General features: G+C 41.7%; 1 protein-coding gene across 3 annotated transcripts in view; it reads left to right on the top strand.

Moving 5' to 3' along the window:
* The window catches only part of xxylt1 (xyloside xylosyltransferase 1), a 128,291-nt gene extending 112,377 nt beyond the window's left edge, over positions 1 to 15,914 (top strand). For all 3 annotated transcript variants that reach the window (XM_060941764.1, XM_060941762.1, XM_060941763.1), the window contains exon 5: positions 14,368 to 15,914. In XM_060941764.1, coding sequence (XP_060797747.1) covers positions 14,368 to 14,764 — 397 coding nt within the window. In that variant the 3' untranslated portion in view covers positions 14,765 to 15,914. The remainder of the gene's footprint in view (positions 1 to 14,367) is intronic.
* The last annotated feature ends 683 nt before the right edge of the window (positions 15,915 to 16,597 follow it).

The raw sequence follows: 16,597 nt of genomic DNA, 5'->3' as shown, positions 1-16,597 counted from the left end.
GCTAGAAAACATCTAAAAAAAAAAAAGTCTGCCTAGTTCTGGAACAAGATTTCTTTGGACAGATGAAACCAAGATTAACTTGTATCAGAATGCTGAGAATGAATTATGGATAAGGAAAGAAAGGGCTCATGATCCAAAGCATACCACATCATCTATCAAACATGGTGGAGGCAGTGTTAATGGCATGGGCATGTAGGGCTGCCAATGGAACTGGGTCACTGGTGTTAATTGATGATATGAGTGCTGATAGAAGTAGCAACATGAATTCTGAAGTGTATGGAGCTATATTTTCTGCTCAGCTTCAGTCAAATGGTGCAAAACTGATAGGATGGCACTTCATAGTACAGATGAATAATGACCCAACACATACCGTGAAAGCAATCCAAGAGCTTCTTAAGGCAAAGAGAGAGAATGTTCTTCAATGGCAGAGTCAGTCAACCCAATTGAGCATGCTTTTCACTTACTGAAGGTAGAAAGACTCAAAACAAGCAGCAACTGAAGCATCTCAAGGGAGGAAACTCAGCATTTGGTGATGTCCATGAGTTCCAGACTTCAAGTGGTCATTGACTGCAAAGGTTTTGCATCCAAATATTAAAAATAGGGTACATGTGGCTACTGCTTATAAATAAAATTGTTTTCTGATACTTTGTCCATACAGTAAATATAGCAGATATATTTACTTTGAGGCAGTAGCCACAAAAATGAACAATTTTTAAAAATCACAGAAGTAAAATATACCAAGTGTCTGTACTTTATATTATTCTACTTTTACCTTTATATTATTCTACTTTTACCTCTTACAGTTTTCGAAACTGAAACCTCCAAACTGAGGCTGACACACACGCGCTGTCGCCATGACCCAAACTCTTATTTCCCAGAAAAGGCCTGGTGCTAGAGCTCAGTGGTCTTTTTTCAACAACGTCCCATAACAACTTGGAAGTGTGTCACCTCTACATCACACATGGGACCACTGGCCGAAGAAGACGAGGAAAAGGGGGACAACCTGGAGTACATTTTGAAATAAGAACGCACTTTCCCTTGGTAATAAGCATAAACATATCTGAAAGTGATTTCTTTAGTCCATTTATTTCGAATGGTGAACCGAATTGTATACACTCACCGGCCATTTTAATAGGAACATGTGTATGCGCAGTGCACAATTGTAACTCATTCTTACAACATGATGGCATCGTGGCTACAGTCTCCATATGAGGCAGTAGCCACAACAATGATGCTTTTATTGATGGTTTTTAGTTTGTCCACTTACTTTTGAGCCTGTGAGAATGGAGGGACTATGTAAAAAAAATAATAATAAATAAATAAGGTATAATTCCTAAATTATTAATGCAATTTTTTGCTAAACCCCTTGAATTAAAGCTGAAAGTCAATCACATCTTGATTTGCTTCATTTCAAATCCATTGTGGTGGTGTAGAGAAGCAAAATTACAAAAATTGTCACTGTCCCAGTGTTGTCAAGTAATTAAATCTTGAGTCAGAGTCCAGTCTCGAGTCCCCAGTGTTCAAGTCTGAGTCAAGTCCAAGTCATTAAAAAAAAAAAATTAGAGTAGAGTCCACTACTGATTTCTGTCCGAGTCCACTATTGATCCAAGTCGAGTCTGAGAACAAAACTCCAACTGCACCGTTTGACGGTGGCTGTTTTAGCGCCATTAACATGAGTTTGTTCCTGAACATGACGTATGAACAGGTTAATGTGCATTCTCTTTGTTAGGGAGCGCGAAGTATTATGTCAGAGATGGTTGGGAGATGGATGTAAGTGCAGAAGGTGTGTTTATTAATACAAGTGAAGACAGGTAAACAATCCAGAATGGCAAGCAAAATCGTAAAACGGTGAAACAGGCAACAGGTCGAGCGAGGCTCAAACAGGCTATCATAGACTTGGCAAAATCAAAAACGAGAAACAGGAAATCCGAGATCAGGAAACCAAACAAGGAAATAAGGCTCAGTAATGTATCAGCAACGTAACTCAATACTTTGCAAAGTAAGTGCGTTTTCACAGTTTTTATATCGGCATGCTGATTGCGCCTTAATCCTGTGCAGATGCAAGTCATTTACGGTGCTCACGCATGAGAGTCCACTTGGCGCGCTCGCTGTCCAGAGTGCGCCCGAGATCTGATGCACGCGCCAAGGCACGCAGGTGTGACATACTTGCAAGAAATTAGTACAAAAATTAATGTAGATATAAATACCTTATGCCAAATTATTATGCCATGTTACAAAAAATAAGGAAAAAATCAGAGTCCTCATCTCTGATTTACGAGTCCTAATGCAGTTAATGGACTAGTCCGAGTCGAGTCACGAGTCCTTAACATTAGGGCACGAGTCAGACTCGAGTCCGAGTCCTGGACTTGGGTACTACAGGCCTGCACTGTCCCAATACTTATGCACCAGCAGCATGGCCTCGCTTATAGACACACTACAGAATGACTGCTTTGTAGAACGGAAGTGAAACAACTTTAAATCAGTCCTGTGAATATTCATGCAAGTTTCCTGTGCAAAGATAATGAGGTACACTTATGGAAATTGTTATTGTAATTGAAGACACTGTGATAGAGCACTATCAAAAAGGAAAAGAAATAACTGCTCCGGATTATTCTGGATGGCATTAGAATTGTTGGGGAAATTGTAGGGCATTATGATGTCTGAATTGCCAGTCTGCTCAGAACGGTATTGCTGTAAATGTATTTAAATTAAGGTAGCTGTGCTTTTAGATTACTGTTCAGAGAAACACCATTGACAAGTTGGGGGTATGACATGACTGACAAAATTATTTCTAAATTATATACTGTATGCACACGCACACACACTAGTTGTACGTTATACTCCCACGTTAAAGGTGCCAATTGATGTCATACTGCTTTCTCTTGGTGCGCCAGGCCTTTCTCTGAAGAGAACTTTAATAAGTGCACAGAGGGGCACACGTGCTGTTTCTGCAGAGAACAATGTGGTGAGAATCAGATGCCTCAGCTTGGGTGTGGTACACTATGTTCTGTTCTTGTGTCCTTGGCTGAACATTGAGCAAAATCAGATGACCTAGCAGCTCCGTGCCAGATCTCTTGGTTAGGTAATTGACATTCTTTTCTGGAGAAGAGATTCTCCGACTGGTGGAATTGCAAAATCACAAACATCAACAGAATGTGTTGATGCCTTTCGAGCAGTACAGTACAATGTGGTGTTGCTGCTCAAGCCACTATATGCATGCTCTGAATTACAGAGTACGCTGCTTATTCAGACTGTTTGTTCATCATATCACCTACAAACTCGCTTCACTAAGCATAAAATAGTAGGTCTACAAAGTTTTAGCTTTTTGGTGATGTAAGATTATAAGAAAATATAACAAAATAATATTTATGGCATTCCCCCCCCCCACACCCAAGCATGAAATCTTTTATAGTTGCTCATTTTTAAAAATGATTTATTTAAATATATAACACTAAGCATGAGTGTACCACAAGCTGGAGCATAGTTTTTTTGGGGGGGGTCTGGGCTTAATTCTATAACTTGAACAATGAGCCGTTACTTCTATAACTTGAACAATGAGCCATTACTTACCATTCAATGAAAACGTAATGTAGACAAGATTAACCTGAACCTGAATATCTGCTGGAATGAACAAAATGCATTTCATTAATACAGCTGTTACTTTTTAAACTGTATTTCAGAGAACGCAAAGATAAAGAACTTCACTGACACTGTGGATCTTTACATATCAGAGATCCTGTGCTGTAAGGTCATAGGGGAAATCACATTGTCGATTTCTACATCTAGATTACCGTTTTATCCCACCCTCGATGGCCACCCCCTTGTAAAAGGTCTGGCCACACCCCAGGCTGTGATTGATAGGGGATACATCATAACCCACCCCTCCTACCTAGAGAACATGGCGATTCTCTAATTTTTGCTCCGGACTATATAGTGGTTATCAGTATACAACCCCGATTCCAAAAAAGTTGAGACAAAGTACAAATTGTAAATAAAAACAGAATGCAATGATGTGGAAGTTTCAAAATTCCATATTTTATTCAGAATAGAACATAGATGACATATCAAATGTTTAAACTGAGAAAATGTATCATTTAAAGAGAAAAATTAGGTGATTTTAAATTTCATGACAACACCACATCTCAAAAAAGTTGGGACAAGGCCATGTTTCCCACTGTGAGACATCCCCTTTTCTCTTTACAACAGTCTGTAAACGTCTGGGGACTGAGGAGACAAGTTGCTCAAGTTTAGGGATAGGAATGTTAACCCATTCTTGTCTAATGTAGGATTCTAGTTGCTCAACTGTCTTAGGTCTTTTTTGTCGTATCTTCCGTTTTATGATGCGCCAAATGTTTTCTATGGGTGAAAGATCTGGACTGCAGGCTGGTCAGTTCAGTACCCGGACCCTTCTTCTACGCAGCCATGATGCTGTAATTGATGCAGTATGTGGTTTGGCATTGTCATGTTGGAAAATGCAAGGTCTTCCCTGAAAGAGATGTCATCTGGATGGGAGCATATGTTGCTCTAGAACCTGGATATACCTTTCAGCATTGATGGTGTCTTTCCAGATGTGTAAGCTGCCCATGCCACACGCACTAATGCAACCCCATACCATCAGAGATGCAGGCTTCCAAACTGAGCGCTGATGACAACTTGGGTCGTCCTTCTCCTCTTTAGTCCGAATGACACAGCGTCCCTGATTTCCATAAAGAACTTCAAATTTTGATTTGTCTGACCACAGAACAGTTTTCCACTTTGCCACAGTCCATTTTAAATGAGCCTTGGCCCAGAGAAGACGTCTGCGCTTCTGGATCATGTTTAGATACGGCTTCTTCTTTGAACTATAGAGTTTTAGCTGGCAACGGCGGATGGCGCGGTGAATTGTGTTCACAGATAATGTTCTCTGGAAATATTCCTGAGCCCATTTTGTGATTTCCAATACAGAAGCATGCCTGTATGTGATGCAGTGCCGTCTAAGGGCCCGAAGATCACGGGCACCCAGTATGGTTTTCCGGCCTTGACCCTTATGCACAGAGATTCTTCCAGATTCTCTGAATCTTTTGATGATATTATGCACTGTAGATGATGATATGTTCAAACTCTTTGCAATTTTACACTGTTGAACTCCTTTCTGATATTGCTCCACTATTTGTCGGCGCAGAATTAGGGGTATTGGTGATCCTCTTCCCATCTTTACTTCTGAGAGCCGCTGCCACTCCAAGATGCTCTTTTTATACCCAGTCATGTTAATGACCTATTGCCAACTGACCTAATGAGTTGCAGTTTGGTCCTCCAGCTGTTCCTTTTTTGTACCTTTAACTTTTCCAGCCTCTTATTGCCCCTGTCCCAACTTTTTTGAGATGTGTTGCTGTCATGAAATTTCAAATGAGTCAATATTTGGCATGAAATTTCAAAATATCTCACTTTCGACATTTGATATGTTGTCTATGTTCTATTGTGAATACAATATCAGTTTTTGAGATTTGTAAATTATTGCATTCCGTTTTTATTTACAATTTGTACTTTGTCCCAACTTTTTTGGAATTGGGGTTGTACTTAAACCCCCTTTCACATACAAAATCGGTTAATGTTTGAGGTAAAAACAACCTGGAAAAGATGACAAATTTTCATTCCCACTCAGTCTATCATAACAGAAAAGTTACGAATATTGTGTATTCCCACCTGACTGTATTTAAAGGTGCTGACTGCAAAGTATTTATTTATTTATTTATTTATTTATTTTTATTGTGCATGGCATTTTCCTGTCTCGCAAGAGCAATATCATGCGGACGAGATATGATCATTCTGATGTCCTGAGGTTTGCTTTTCTCTGTTTTGGGAACATTTTCCTCCCTCTTGAGGTAAACAGTACGGCCCTACAGAAACAGCCGAACACAAGGGAGGAGCTTTAACTAATTATTATAACTGTGGAACTGCGCCACACCAAGATGGTGGCACGTGGAAAACATCGTGACTCTGCATCGACTTCAGAGAGTTTTGAGTCGCAGGGATGTAATTTGTGGTTGACATTCGCAAATGGATCCGTGAAACAAAAGATGAATATCTCTGTTACTGCTTTTGTGTTATCGTTTCTTTTTCTGTCAGATCAAATCATTAGGCGTATAACTCCATACTCGCTACTGTTGAGTCGAGCCCATGCATTCTCAGGCTAAGATAGCTAAGCACTAGCTAGAATGATTTAGTTATCTGTCCAGAAAAATGGCACGTCATCTAACCTTGCTCTATCTTGCAGTTGCACTCACTAGGCAGGTTTTACTTTTCTTTTCCACTAGCTTTTAGCTGGAGGGAGAGCCAAGTCCTCCATGTTTGCCCACGCTGACTTCTCATCTCATCTCATTATCTCTAGCCGCTTTATCCTGTTCTACAGGGTCGCAGGCAAGCTGGAGCCTATCCCAGTTGACTACGGGCGAAAGGCGGGGTACACCCTGGACAAGTCGCCAGGTCATCACAGGGCTGACACATAGACACAGACAACCATTCACACTCGCATTCACACCTACGGTCAATTTAGAGTCACCAGTTAACCTAACCTGCATGTCTTTGGACTGTGGGGGAAACCGGAGCACCTGGAGGAAACCCACGCAGACACGGGGAGAACATGCAAACTCCACACAGAAAGGCCCTCGCCGGCCACGGGGCTCGAACCCGGACCTTCTTGCTGTGAGGCGACAACGCTAACCACCACACCACCGTGCCACCCCCCACGCCGACTTGTTTTGGTTAAAAGTAAGTCAAACGCCCCACAGTGGTCACATGATATTGTTGCTCACTTGCTTCGGAAATCTCCGGAATCATAAAATGCAAGACACATTTTATCTCTGCAAACATTCACACACAGGATACATGGTGTGTGCAGCAGGGAAACATCTTGAAACTCCAACAGCAGTAGATATCAAACATTTTGCCAAGAATTTACTTGGCAGTCAAAATCTTTAATGGAATGCTACAGAGTGCCAACCATGTGAGACCGGATATGATGAGACATTCTCTAATTCGCAACATGGCATGAGTCGAACTGCATTATGTCTCCGTTGAGAGAGTTGTTTTCCTGTTTCATGATGTTGAACTTTTGTTGTGTTCAAGCAAAGGATCTCGGTAACATTTTTGCTTGTACAGTGGGACCGCTGTATCTGCTCACTCACTCAAGCCTACAAGCATGACCCCTTGTACTACACACCCAGAATGTAGTGCGCCATAACGCACGCCTGCTTTCACTTTTTTTTTTAAACTTATTGCCTTATTTAAACCTCAGCTTCTGTTAGTTTGTCTTGTGTTTGTTTTTATTTTCCGTACTGATGCTGGTTGTATTCCGCACTTCTCCTGTCGTGTTTTCATGCCTGGTGTTTGGTGTTGTTTTGACTATCCTGTTTAAATAAGTTTTTTGCACTTGCTTCCATCTCTGCGCCTCAACTATGATGAAAATATGAAGTGGAAATGTCAACATCCAGAGAGAGAGAGAGCACATTCATGTGGCTTTTATTATAGAATTGTTTTATTTTATTATTATTAGTTACTGTTGATGTCATCGTGTGCGGTATATGAATTAAACTTTATCATATGTTGATAAAGTTACGGGTTTGCTCCTTTCCGTGGTTTCAGCTATCCGCGTTAGCTCTTGGAATGTTTCCCCAGTAGATAGGTTGCGCCCACTACACTAATCAGCCATAAAATTAAAAACATTGACAGGTAAAGTGAATTACATTGATTATGAAACTGCTGAAAAAGTTAACGCTGGCTAAAACAGAAAGGTGTCAGCATTAACTTTTTCAGCAGTTTGTGCTACACCAGATCTTCTGTGGGATTGGACCATATCGACTAGCCTTCATGCCCAATGCAAATCAGTGAGCCTTTGACACCCATGACCCTGTCGCCAGTTCACTGGTCGTCCTTCCTTGGACCTCTTTTGTTCGGTACTAACCACTGCATACCAGGAACACCTCACAAGATGTGCCATTTTGGAGATGCTCAGACCCAGTCATCGAGCCATCACAATCTGTCAGAGTCGCTCAGATCCTTACACTTGCCCATTTTTCCTCCTTCCAACACATCAACTTCAAGAACTGACTGTTCTCTTCTCTTGCTGCCTAATATATCCCACCCACTGACAGGTGCCACTGTAATGAGATAATCCATGTTATTCATGTCACCTGTCAGTGGTTTTAGTTTTATGATTGATTGGTGTATCTGTTAATGTTTGCTTATTGTTTTGAGTGAATAATGCCGTCACAATATCACTATATCATGTACGTGACTGCAAGCAACGTCATGACTGGTCACAATAGGTATATCTGACCTTTCCGATTCCCACTGGAGCTGTAGCAAAAGATTTCTGTAAATGTTACTAAGTCAACAGGGGGTAGATTAATGCCTTGGTCACAACCGGCCGTACGTGCTCCTACGGCCGGTCTACGTGCAAAAAACACAAGAAATGCACGGAGGGCGCGTGTGACGTGCTGATTTTCGAGCCGTAGACTGGCCGCAGACCGGCCACAGAGGTTCTTTGTCATGTCAAACAAACTCTACGGGCGCTTACGTTTTTTTTCAGGTTGCAAGACAAACTTACGGCCAACGTGCGTCTTTCTCCACGAACAAAAAAAACCGCAGCGATTTGGGAAACGCCAAAAATCACACGGCCAAAAAGTCGTACGTCCGGTTGTGGCCTAGGCTTAACGTTTCGACTTTGCCATTTTACTCCCATTCCCACACGACACCAGTACTACATAAGAACAAAAAAAAATGTATGGTTTTCACCGTGAGTGTGAATCGACGAATACATAGATACACTGCCCATAGCCTGTGTGGGAAATGTGTGTAAAACCCTGCTGTCTCAGGCAAACCTTTACGTCAGCTATATTGCCAGCTACATGTTTGACAGCGTAGTGTAGGCGGTCACCCACATGCCTAAGACATGATCCCTGTTTGCTGTACTGTATCTTCAGTAACGGTATGCTTTACTGAAATAAGAAGCTAAGTTTTTTCAGGAGGAAAATTGGTTCCTCGACAGTTCTCTGAAACTTTAATGGTTATTCTCGGAATCTGCAAAGGGAACCCTTTGGTGTAGAGGAAAATGTAGAACCCTGAGGGACAACATGAAAAACACTTTTGAGTGGCAGGTTCTTCCAAATGTGGACATATACCAGCACATGATTACATGACCTACACATGTCAGCAAGCTTTTTCATTACTGCTTGGCCAAATTTTGCTAAATTGGAATGAGAGATAGAAAGATAAAACCTGCACGTTTGCCTTGGTGCTGCTTTTTTTTCTTATTATTTAATCTACCCCTAGAAACAGCCTGAGCAGTTGCTTTGTTGTTTCCTCAGCTCAGACACCCTCATTCTTCTCAGAAATAGATGGGGAGAGTGTGTGTGTGAGAGCAGCTCTGAACTCCTGTTGAAGTTTCCTGTGGAGACAGCTCTCAACATCAGAAAGATTTTTGCCTCTGTACGAACATTCCTCATTATAAGTGATGTAGTTTTTTGGTTTTGGCGAATTTCTTGCTACCATTGTGAACAGAGGAACTTGCAAATACGCAACTAAGGTTTTAAAGAATTCCTGCGTGCTAGTGGACTGTGTTTCTGTGGTTGAATGCCTCTTCCTGTTTACTTGTCCTAGGTGCTAGACTTCAAGGGCTTCCCTTAAATCCCTTCTCAGTGTTTATTAAGGTATTTCCTGAGAACGAAACCAACCTGCAAAGTCTCATGAAATAATTCTGGTGTTGCTATAGTAGGAGTTCAATTTTGTGCTCTGTGTATTTGAGGAAATGTGAATATGTACAGAGCCCTCAATGGTTATTGGCACCCTTTGTAAAAATTAGTTTTAAAAAAATATTTTTGTTGAAAATAAATAATTATTTATTGATGAGTGATTTTGTTTTTCTCTGACTAAATTTATTTCAGATAAAGGTTGGATTTTTCTTATTTTTTCAGTGTAAGATGAAGCGACTTCACCAAAAGGTGGATTTTTTTCCCCTCTAACCCTTTTTATTAATCTTTACAAGGGGTGCAAATAATTGTGGTTATTGGTCATACTGTAGTTTACTGCTGTTCATTTTAGGTTCTGAAAAAATCCCTGAAGTCTTTCATTTAAAATATGAGACACGAGTCGGTTCATATACAGTACCAGTCAAAAGTTTGTACACACCTTCTAATTCAGTGTTTTTTCTGTATTTTCATGAATTACAAACCTCGCCTGGCAGCACTTATTTTATACCTATATGTTGATACTGGTAATATTTCTCAATCATCAGCTGTCAGGTTATAGTCCTATGAAAATCCATGACCTTGAGTTTGACATTTCGGTGTCATTCAAGGTCAAAGGTCATAGCGGCAACTGAAACCCCATATGGGACTTCTTATATGTTGATGATGGTGAACACTTGGCTATCATGAACCATTTTAAAGTTATAGCCCTTTGAAAACCCATGACCTTCAGTTTGACCTTTCAAGGTCACTAAAGGTCAAAGATCATGTTGCCAAATGAAAGCCCATATGGCACTTCCTATAAGTTGATAATGGTAAATATCTGTCTAGCATCAATAGTTTTCAAGTTACAGCCCTTTGAAAATCCGTGACCTTGTTACTCGAGGTCAAAGATCATTGTGCCAAATGAAAGGCCATATAGGAGTTCCTCATCTCATCTCATTATCTCTAGCCGCTTTATCCTGTTCTACAGGGTCGCAGGCAAGCTGGAGCCTATCCCAGCTGACTACGGGCGAAAGGCGGGGTACACCCTGGACAAGTCGCCAGGTCATCACAGGGCTGACACATAGAAACAGACAACCATTCACATTCACACCTACGGTCAATTTAGAGTCACCAGTTAACCTAACCTGCATGTCTTTGGACTGTGGGGGAAACCGGAGCACCCGGAGGAAACCCACGCGGACACGGGGAGAACATGCAAACTCCGCACAGAAAGGCCCTCGCCGGCTACAGGGCTCGAACCCGGACCTTCTTGCTGTGAGGCGACAGCGCTAGCCACTACACCACCGTGCCACCCTTATAGGAGTTCCTATATGCTCATAATGGTAAACATCTGTCTGGCAACCATTTTTGAGTTATAATGGAAAGTGTTATTTTGACCAAAAGGTTGACCTTTCCGGTGACCTTGACCTTCACCTTGACCCGATTAACCCCAAAATTTAATCAGGTAATCTACAGACCATTGCCCAACTACTCTGAAAATTTGAAGTCAATCGGTGCAACCATCTAGACACTAGGTTGTTAACAGACACACACACACACACAAACAAACAAACCGCACTGACTACAATACCTCGGCCTACTTACTCCATCGCGGTCGAGGTAAAAAAAATAGTCACAATACAGAAAAACCTATGAATGAATATGGGTGTCCAAACTTTTGTCTGGTACTTTTATATCATAGTTTAAGGCTAATTCAGTGCATTGAATTGGTGAATTTGCTCCAAAGATTCAGAAATACACATCCTTGTGTAGAAGAACATTGAAATATTTCACACATTGTTGGACAGAAAACATTCAAGAGTGACTGGGAGCGGGTTGGTAGGGGGAACCTGTTGAGATATGACTACAATAGCAACTACAATGGCTTGAAAGAAGGAAATGCATAATGGGGAAAATGGAAGAAAACAGTTTACATATTTGAAGGTCTGGGTAGCTAACGGTGTTAACCAGAGGTCTGCATTAACTTTTATATAGGACCAGAGACCCTGTTTTCATGCTGACATAAGTGTAATTTGCTGTTAACTGCCGTTTTGGTTGGGCATGAAACAATTTTTTTGGCTCAGCCTTTGGGTGAACCCTATAAAGGCACTTGTCTGTATGTGTATGTTTAATTAAGTTCAAGCGTGTTTAAGAATGTAATTGGTGTGCCAGCCTCAGGTAGCGATTCCACAGTCGCAGTGTAGTGCCACTGCGTACTGACGATGTAAGCGCCGCGTTACATAACCTCAGTTCGCGATGGAATCCTTCATGGCATAGCAGTCTAGAATGCTGTCCAGGAAAGGAACAGGTTTTGCAACGTCGGTTCAAATCCTGGCATCGACGTAAAAGGCTGAGCTCAGACCTGCACAGGTCTCTAGTTTTTCTTTTGTGCTCTTTCTAGTTTCATGGTGATAAATGAATGCATTGCACTGATGTCAGTGGGGAGGCACAAAAGGGGTGTAGAGTTTAAAAGTCCAAAATGTAGGATTTGATTGCAACAACTGAAGGCTTGTCCCTTTCTAAGCATGAATTAGAATGTACAGTGGCTGTCGGGGCCCGTAGTGTACTTCCAACACTTACATTCATGTTCTTCAAGTATGATCTTCGATTTTTCAGAATTGCAGTTCTTAAACTTGTTAGCGTTCTTCATCTTGGTCTTCTTTCTTCTTCTTTCTCTTCCTTCTGGGTTTACATTGCCACTTGTAAAAAGGCACAAGGTGCTCTCTAGAGGTTTACTTATGAATACTATACTCCATTTCTGCTACTATATTCTTCCTAAATCCCACATAGTGGACCTTTAAAATCTGCTGATGTAATGGGATTTTTGAACTTATTTTACTCCAGAAATGCACATAGGCTTCTGTGCTCTGAAAGAACAGGGGGATAAATAGATAAGCAGGGACAGCATTATTAAACAACATAATCACAATTGATCATCCCCATACAGGTGAGCCATGCAAGAATTCACAGTGCGCTTTCAGACTAATGATAAAAGAAAAGTAAGAGAAAAGCCAGCAGTCGCTCAAAACAAGTTGCAGGATGGCCTGAAAGCAGCAGGAACAACAATAATTGCAGTGCAGTTCGTTACTTATCTTTGCTCCTGCTCCACAATCAAAACTCCTCTGCTAAAAAAAGAAGCACAGAGATGCGTGTCTAAAAGCAGTTGGGCAAACCTTTTCGAATCATATGGTCCAGTCAGATGAAACATAACTAGAAGTATTCTGTATAGTTCAGCTCGTCGTGTTTGGCAAAAGAAGTGATCCCATGAACACCATACCCACAGTGAAGTACCGAAATCAAAGCATCATGATATGGATCAGCTTCTCTGCAAATTATAGTACAGCTTCGAGGAAACAGAGGGACCACGGGGCATTGAAATTGATTTACCAAGCGGAATTGGCCAAAATTGAACCACAATGCTGCAACAAGCTAATTACTTCTTGCCGTAGGTGACAGCTTTGCAACAACGTGCTAATTTGCGGTGCCCGAATACTTTTTTTACTCGTCAGTTCCACTTTTATGCCTCTGCCATAGTCCTGGTGTACAAATTGGTAACAAGATTAGAACTAGACTTGTTGGTGATTGAGGCGTCCAGTCAGCATCTCTTGGTGTGTGTAAATTTTGAAGTGGATGCACCGGAATGCATTGGAAGTACAGTACTGTGCAAAAGTCTTAGGTACCCTATTTTTTTTCTTTCATACAAACTTTGTTAACTCTAAATTGACCGTAAGTGTGAATGTGAGTGTGAATGGTTGTCTGTGTCTATGTGTCAGCTCTGTGATGACCTGGCGACTTGTCCAGGGTGTACCCCGCCTTTCGCCCATAGTCAGCTGGGATAGGCTCCAGCTTGCCTGCGACCCTGTAGAACAGGATAAAGCGGCTAGAGATAATGAGATGAGATGAGACAAACCTTGTTATAGATTTCTATTTTATGACTTCTACATTATCAAATCAGTACAAAAACATTTCATAGTACAAACATTCGTTTTGCAGCACAAAATTAAATGTTACAGGGGAAAATGGTTTGTATCTGAGCAGCATATTACATAAGAAAGCACTTTTCAGATTAAAAAAGAAAGCATAATGAAGGCGACTGGGTTTTGATGCAAAATTTAAGAAGCAAGTGTGACAAAGTGTCCAGAAGAACTGTAGCTGGTTCTGTAAGATGCTCAGTAAAACCTACAGCTCATTTCCTTAAATCAAACTGCACTCACTGTACCTGAGACTAAAGCAAAGGGTCGTTTCACACCAAATATTGACTTTGTTTCATTTATTATGGCTTACTGATTATTGTTTATAGTATTTTTTTAAATGGTGAAACATTTCATTATTTTTAAGCCATTTTTTTGTCTACAGCATTTCTTTACACATGCCTAAGACTTTTGCACAGTACCGTGTATTACATAATAAACACAACAATGTCTGAATACTTATTTCCCCTCAGTGTTTGGCTTGTCCCATTTCTTACAACCCAATTTTGTGACTGTTCACTTCAGTATAAGTAGGTCAAATCCATTACCCACCTTTTTCCTGACCATTTTCCAGATGGAAGGAGTGAAAAAGGTCTATGATGCTATGGACAGGGTCCCTGATGATGATAACAGCCTTTCTGCATTATCGCCTGAAATTTTTAATTTTGTGTGTCTTTCTCCCCCCCCAGACACACATTCTGGCAATATCGCAAGGAAAATCCTGACTCCCATGTGGGCGATCCTCCTCCTGATGGCCTGCCCGGCTTCAACAGTGGTGTGATGCTGCTGAATCTGGAGACCATGCGCCAGTCTTCGCTATACAACCGCCTCCTTGAGCCTGAACGTGTCGCCCATCTCACTGAGAAATATCGCTTCCGTGGCCACCTGGGCGATCAGGACTTCTTCACCATGATAGGCATGGAGCATCCAGAGCTCTTCCACCATCTTGATTGTGGCTGGAACCGACAGCTGTGCACCTGGTGGAGGGACCACGGCTATGGCGATGTTTTTCAGCTGTACTTCCGCTGCGATGGACCCGTGTACATTTACCATGGAAACTGCAACACTCCTATACCCGATGACTGAGAGCTACAAGATGTATTTGCCCACTTTGAACCATCTGAGAGAATTCTGCTGCTTTGCAAGCAAGGTTCTGTGGTGCCTGACCAATGAGTTGAGTATACATGCTTCAAGCTTTAATTTGAATAGATAATGTTGTAAACCACCGAGATTTTTTTTTTTTCGGGGGGGGGCCCTCTGAGGAGAAGAAGAGACTAAGTTATGCTTTGATTTATCCCAGAAACTTGTGTTGTCCCACAATTTGTGGTTCCCCTTACATTCCAGCGTAAATACTGTAGTATTTACATCTTTTAATCTGAACTTGTGGAGATGCCCCATGCTGCGGTGCTTGTTTATGGCTGCATGATTTCAAGCTTTAGTTGTTTTCAAATGCCAGGATTGAGGAGCAGTTGGTTCTCTTTGTGTGCTGCCCCATGATGCAGGTGGGGGTCTGAGCAGTGGGAAAGCACACTGCCATACAGCCAGCTGCTGCTAAAAAGAGTAGAGTGCTGGCACTTGTAATATCTCTTCACGTTACTGGCACCAAGAACCAGGTTTTGCATTGCAGTCCTGACCGCAATATAATAGCACCCCAGCAGTTGCTTTAGAGCAAATAGCAGAGCAGAAACCCCAGCACTGTGATCGTGTTTCATGAGTGTAGTTGTAAAGCTTGCTGACCTGATTTTGATTTTGAAATCCTATCAGGATTTCAACAGCTCCGAGCTTTTGTCCTCCTGTGCTGTGCAAGTTCATGTCTGCTTTTGAAAATTAGGGGGAAAAATAGTAGCATCACAGGAAATAAACAGAGCAGACAAGACAAAATGTGTTTAACACATGCCAGATTGGTGTATGGCTAGTTTCCCAGAAAAAGCCATTCTTAGTGAGATGCATCAGCATGCCCCATGAGTGGGAATTGGGATTCCAGCAAGATTTACTTCTGTCCAGTACAAGGAACAGGCATTATGTTAGATGTGCTTGGCTGGTGCTTACTAAGCAAGGAAGGTTTTGGTGGGCTTCCCACAGAGTCTAAAATTATGTAATAATCCACACTGTGTTATATTGGAGGGTGCTGAGAGCTTTTTCAAGTAAAGTACTCTGTAGGGGGGCGGCACGGTGGTGTAGTGGTTAGCGCTGTCGCCTCACAGCAAGAAGGTCCTGGGTTCGAGCCCCGGGGCCGGCGAGGGCCTTTCTGTGTGGAGTTTGCATGTTCTCCCCGTGTCCGCGTGGGTTTCCTCCGGGTGCTCCGGTTTCCCCCACAGTCCAAAGACATGCAGGTTAGGTTAACTGGTGACTCTAAATTGACCGTAGGTGTGAATGTGAGTGTGAATGGTTGTCTGTGTCTATGTGTCAGCCCTGTGATGAACTGGCGACTTGTCCAGGGTGTACCCCGCCTTTCGCCCATAGTCAGCTGGGATAGGCTCCAGCTTGCCTGCGACCCTGTAGAAGGATAAAGCGGCTAGAGATAATGAATGAATGAATGAATGAGTACTCTGTAGGGGTGTAACGATACACCAGATTTAAATTTAGTACCGTCTGATAAGGTGGTGTCCTCAATATGATGCATACATTTTCGATACAGCATAAACAATTATTGCCTGAATATTCGGTTTCCGTCATTTTCAGTTCATTAAAGCAGTCAGCGTTATAAAAGAACAATAATTGACACTTAATAATGACAGTGTTTGTGATCCGTTCAGATTCTTGGCAGCATATAATGTACAAAAGGGTTACTAGATGTCAGCAAAGTGTTTATCCCAACTATAGTGCCCTTCATGGCTATTGGCACCCCTTGTAAAGATTAGTAAAAAGGGTTTGAAAAAAAAATCCACTGTTTGGTGAAGTCGTTTCATCATATACTGA

This window comes from Neoarius graeffei, chromosome 15, assembly GCF_027579695.1.
Source record: "Neoarius graeffei isolate fNeoGra1 chromosome 15, fNeoGra1.pri, whole genome shotgun sequence".
Taxonomy (NCBI): domain Eukaryota; kingdom Metazoa; phylum Chordata; class Actinopteri; order Siluriformes; family Ariidae; genus Neoarius; species Neoarius graeffei.
This window is presented reverse-complemented; position numbering and strand designations above follow the sequence as displayed.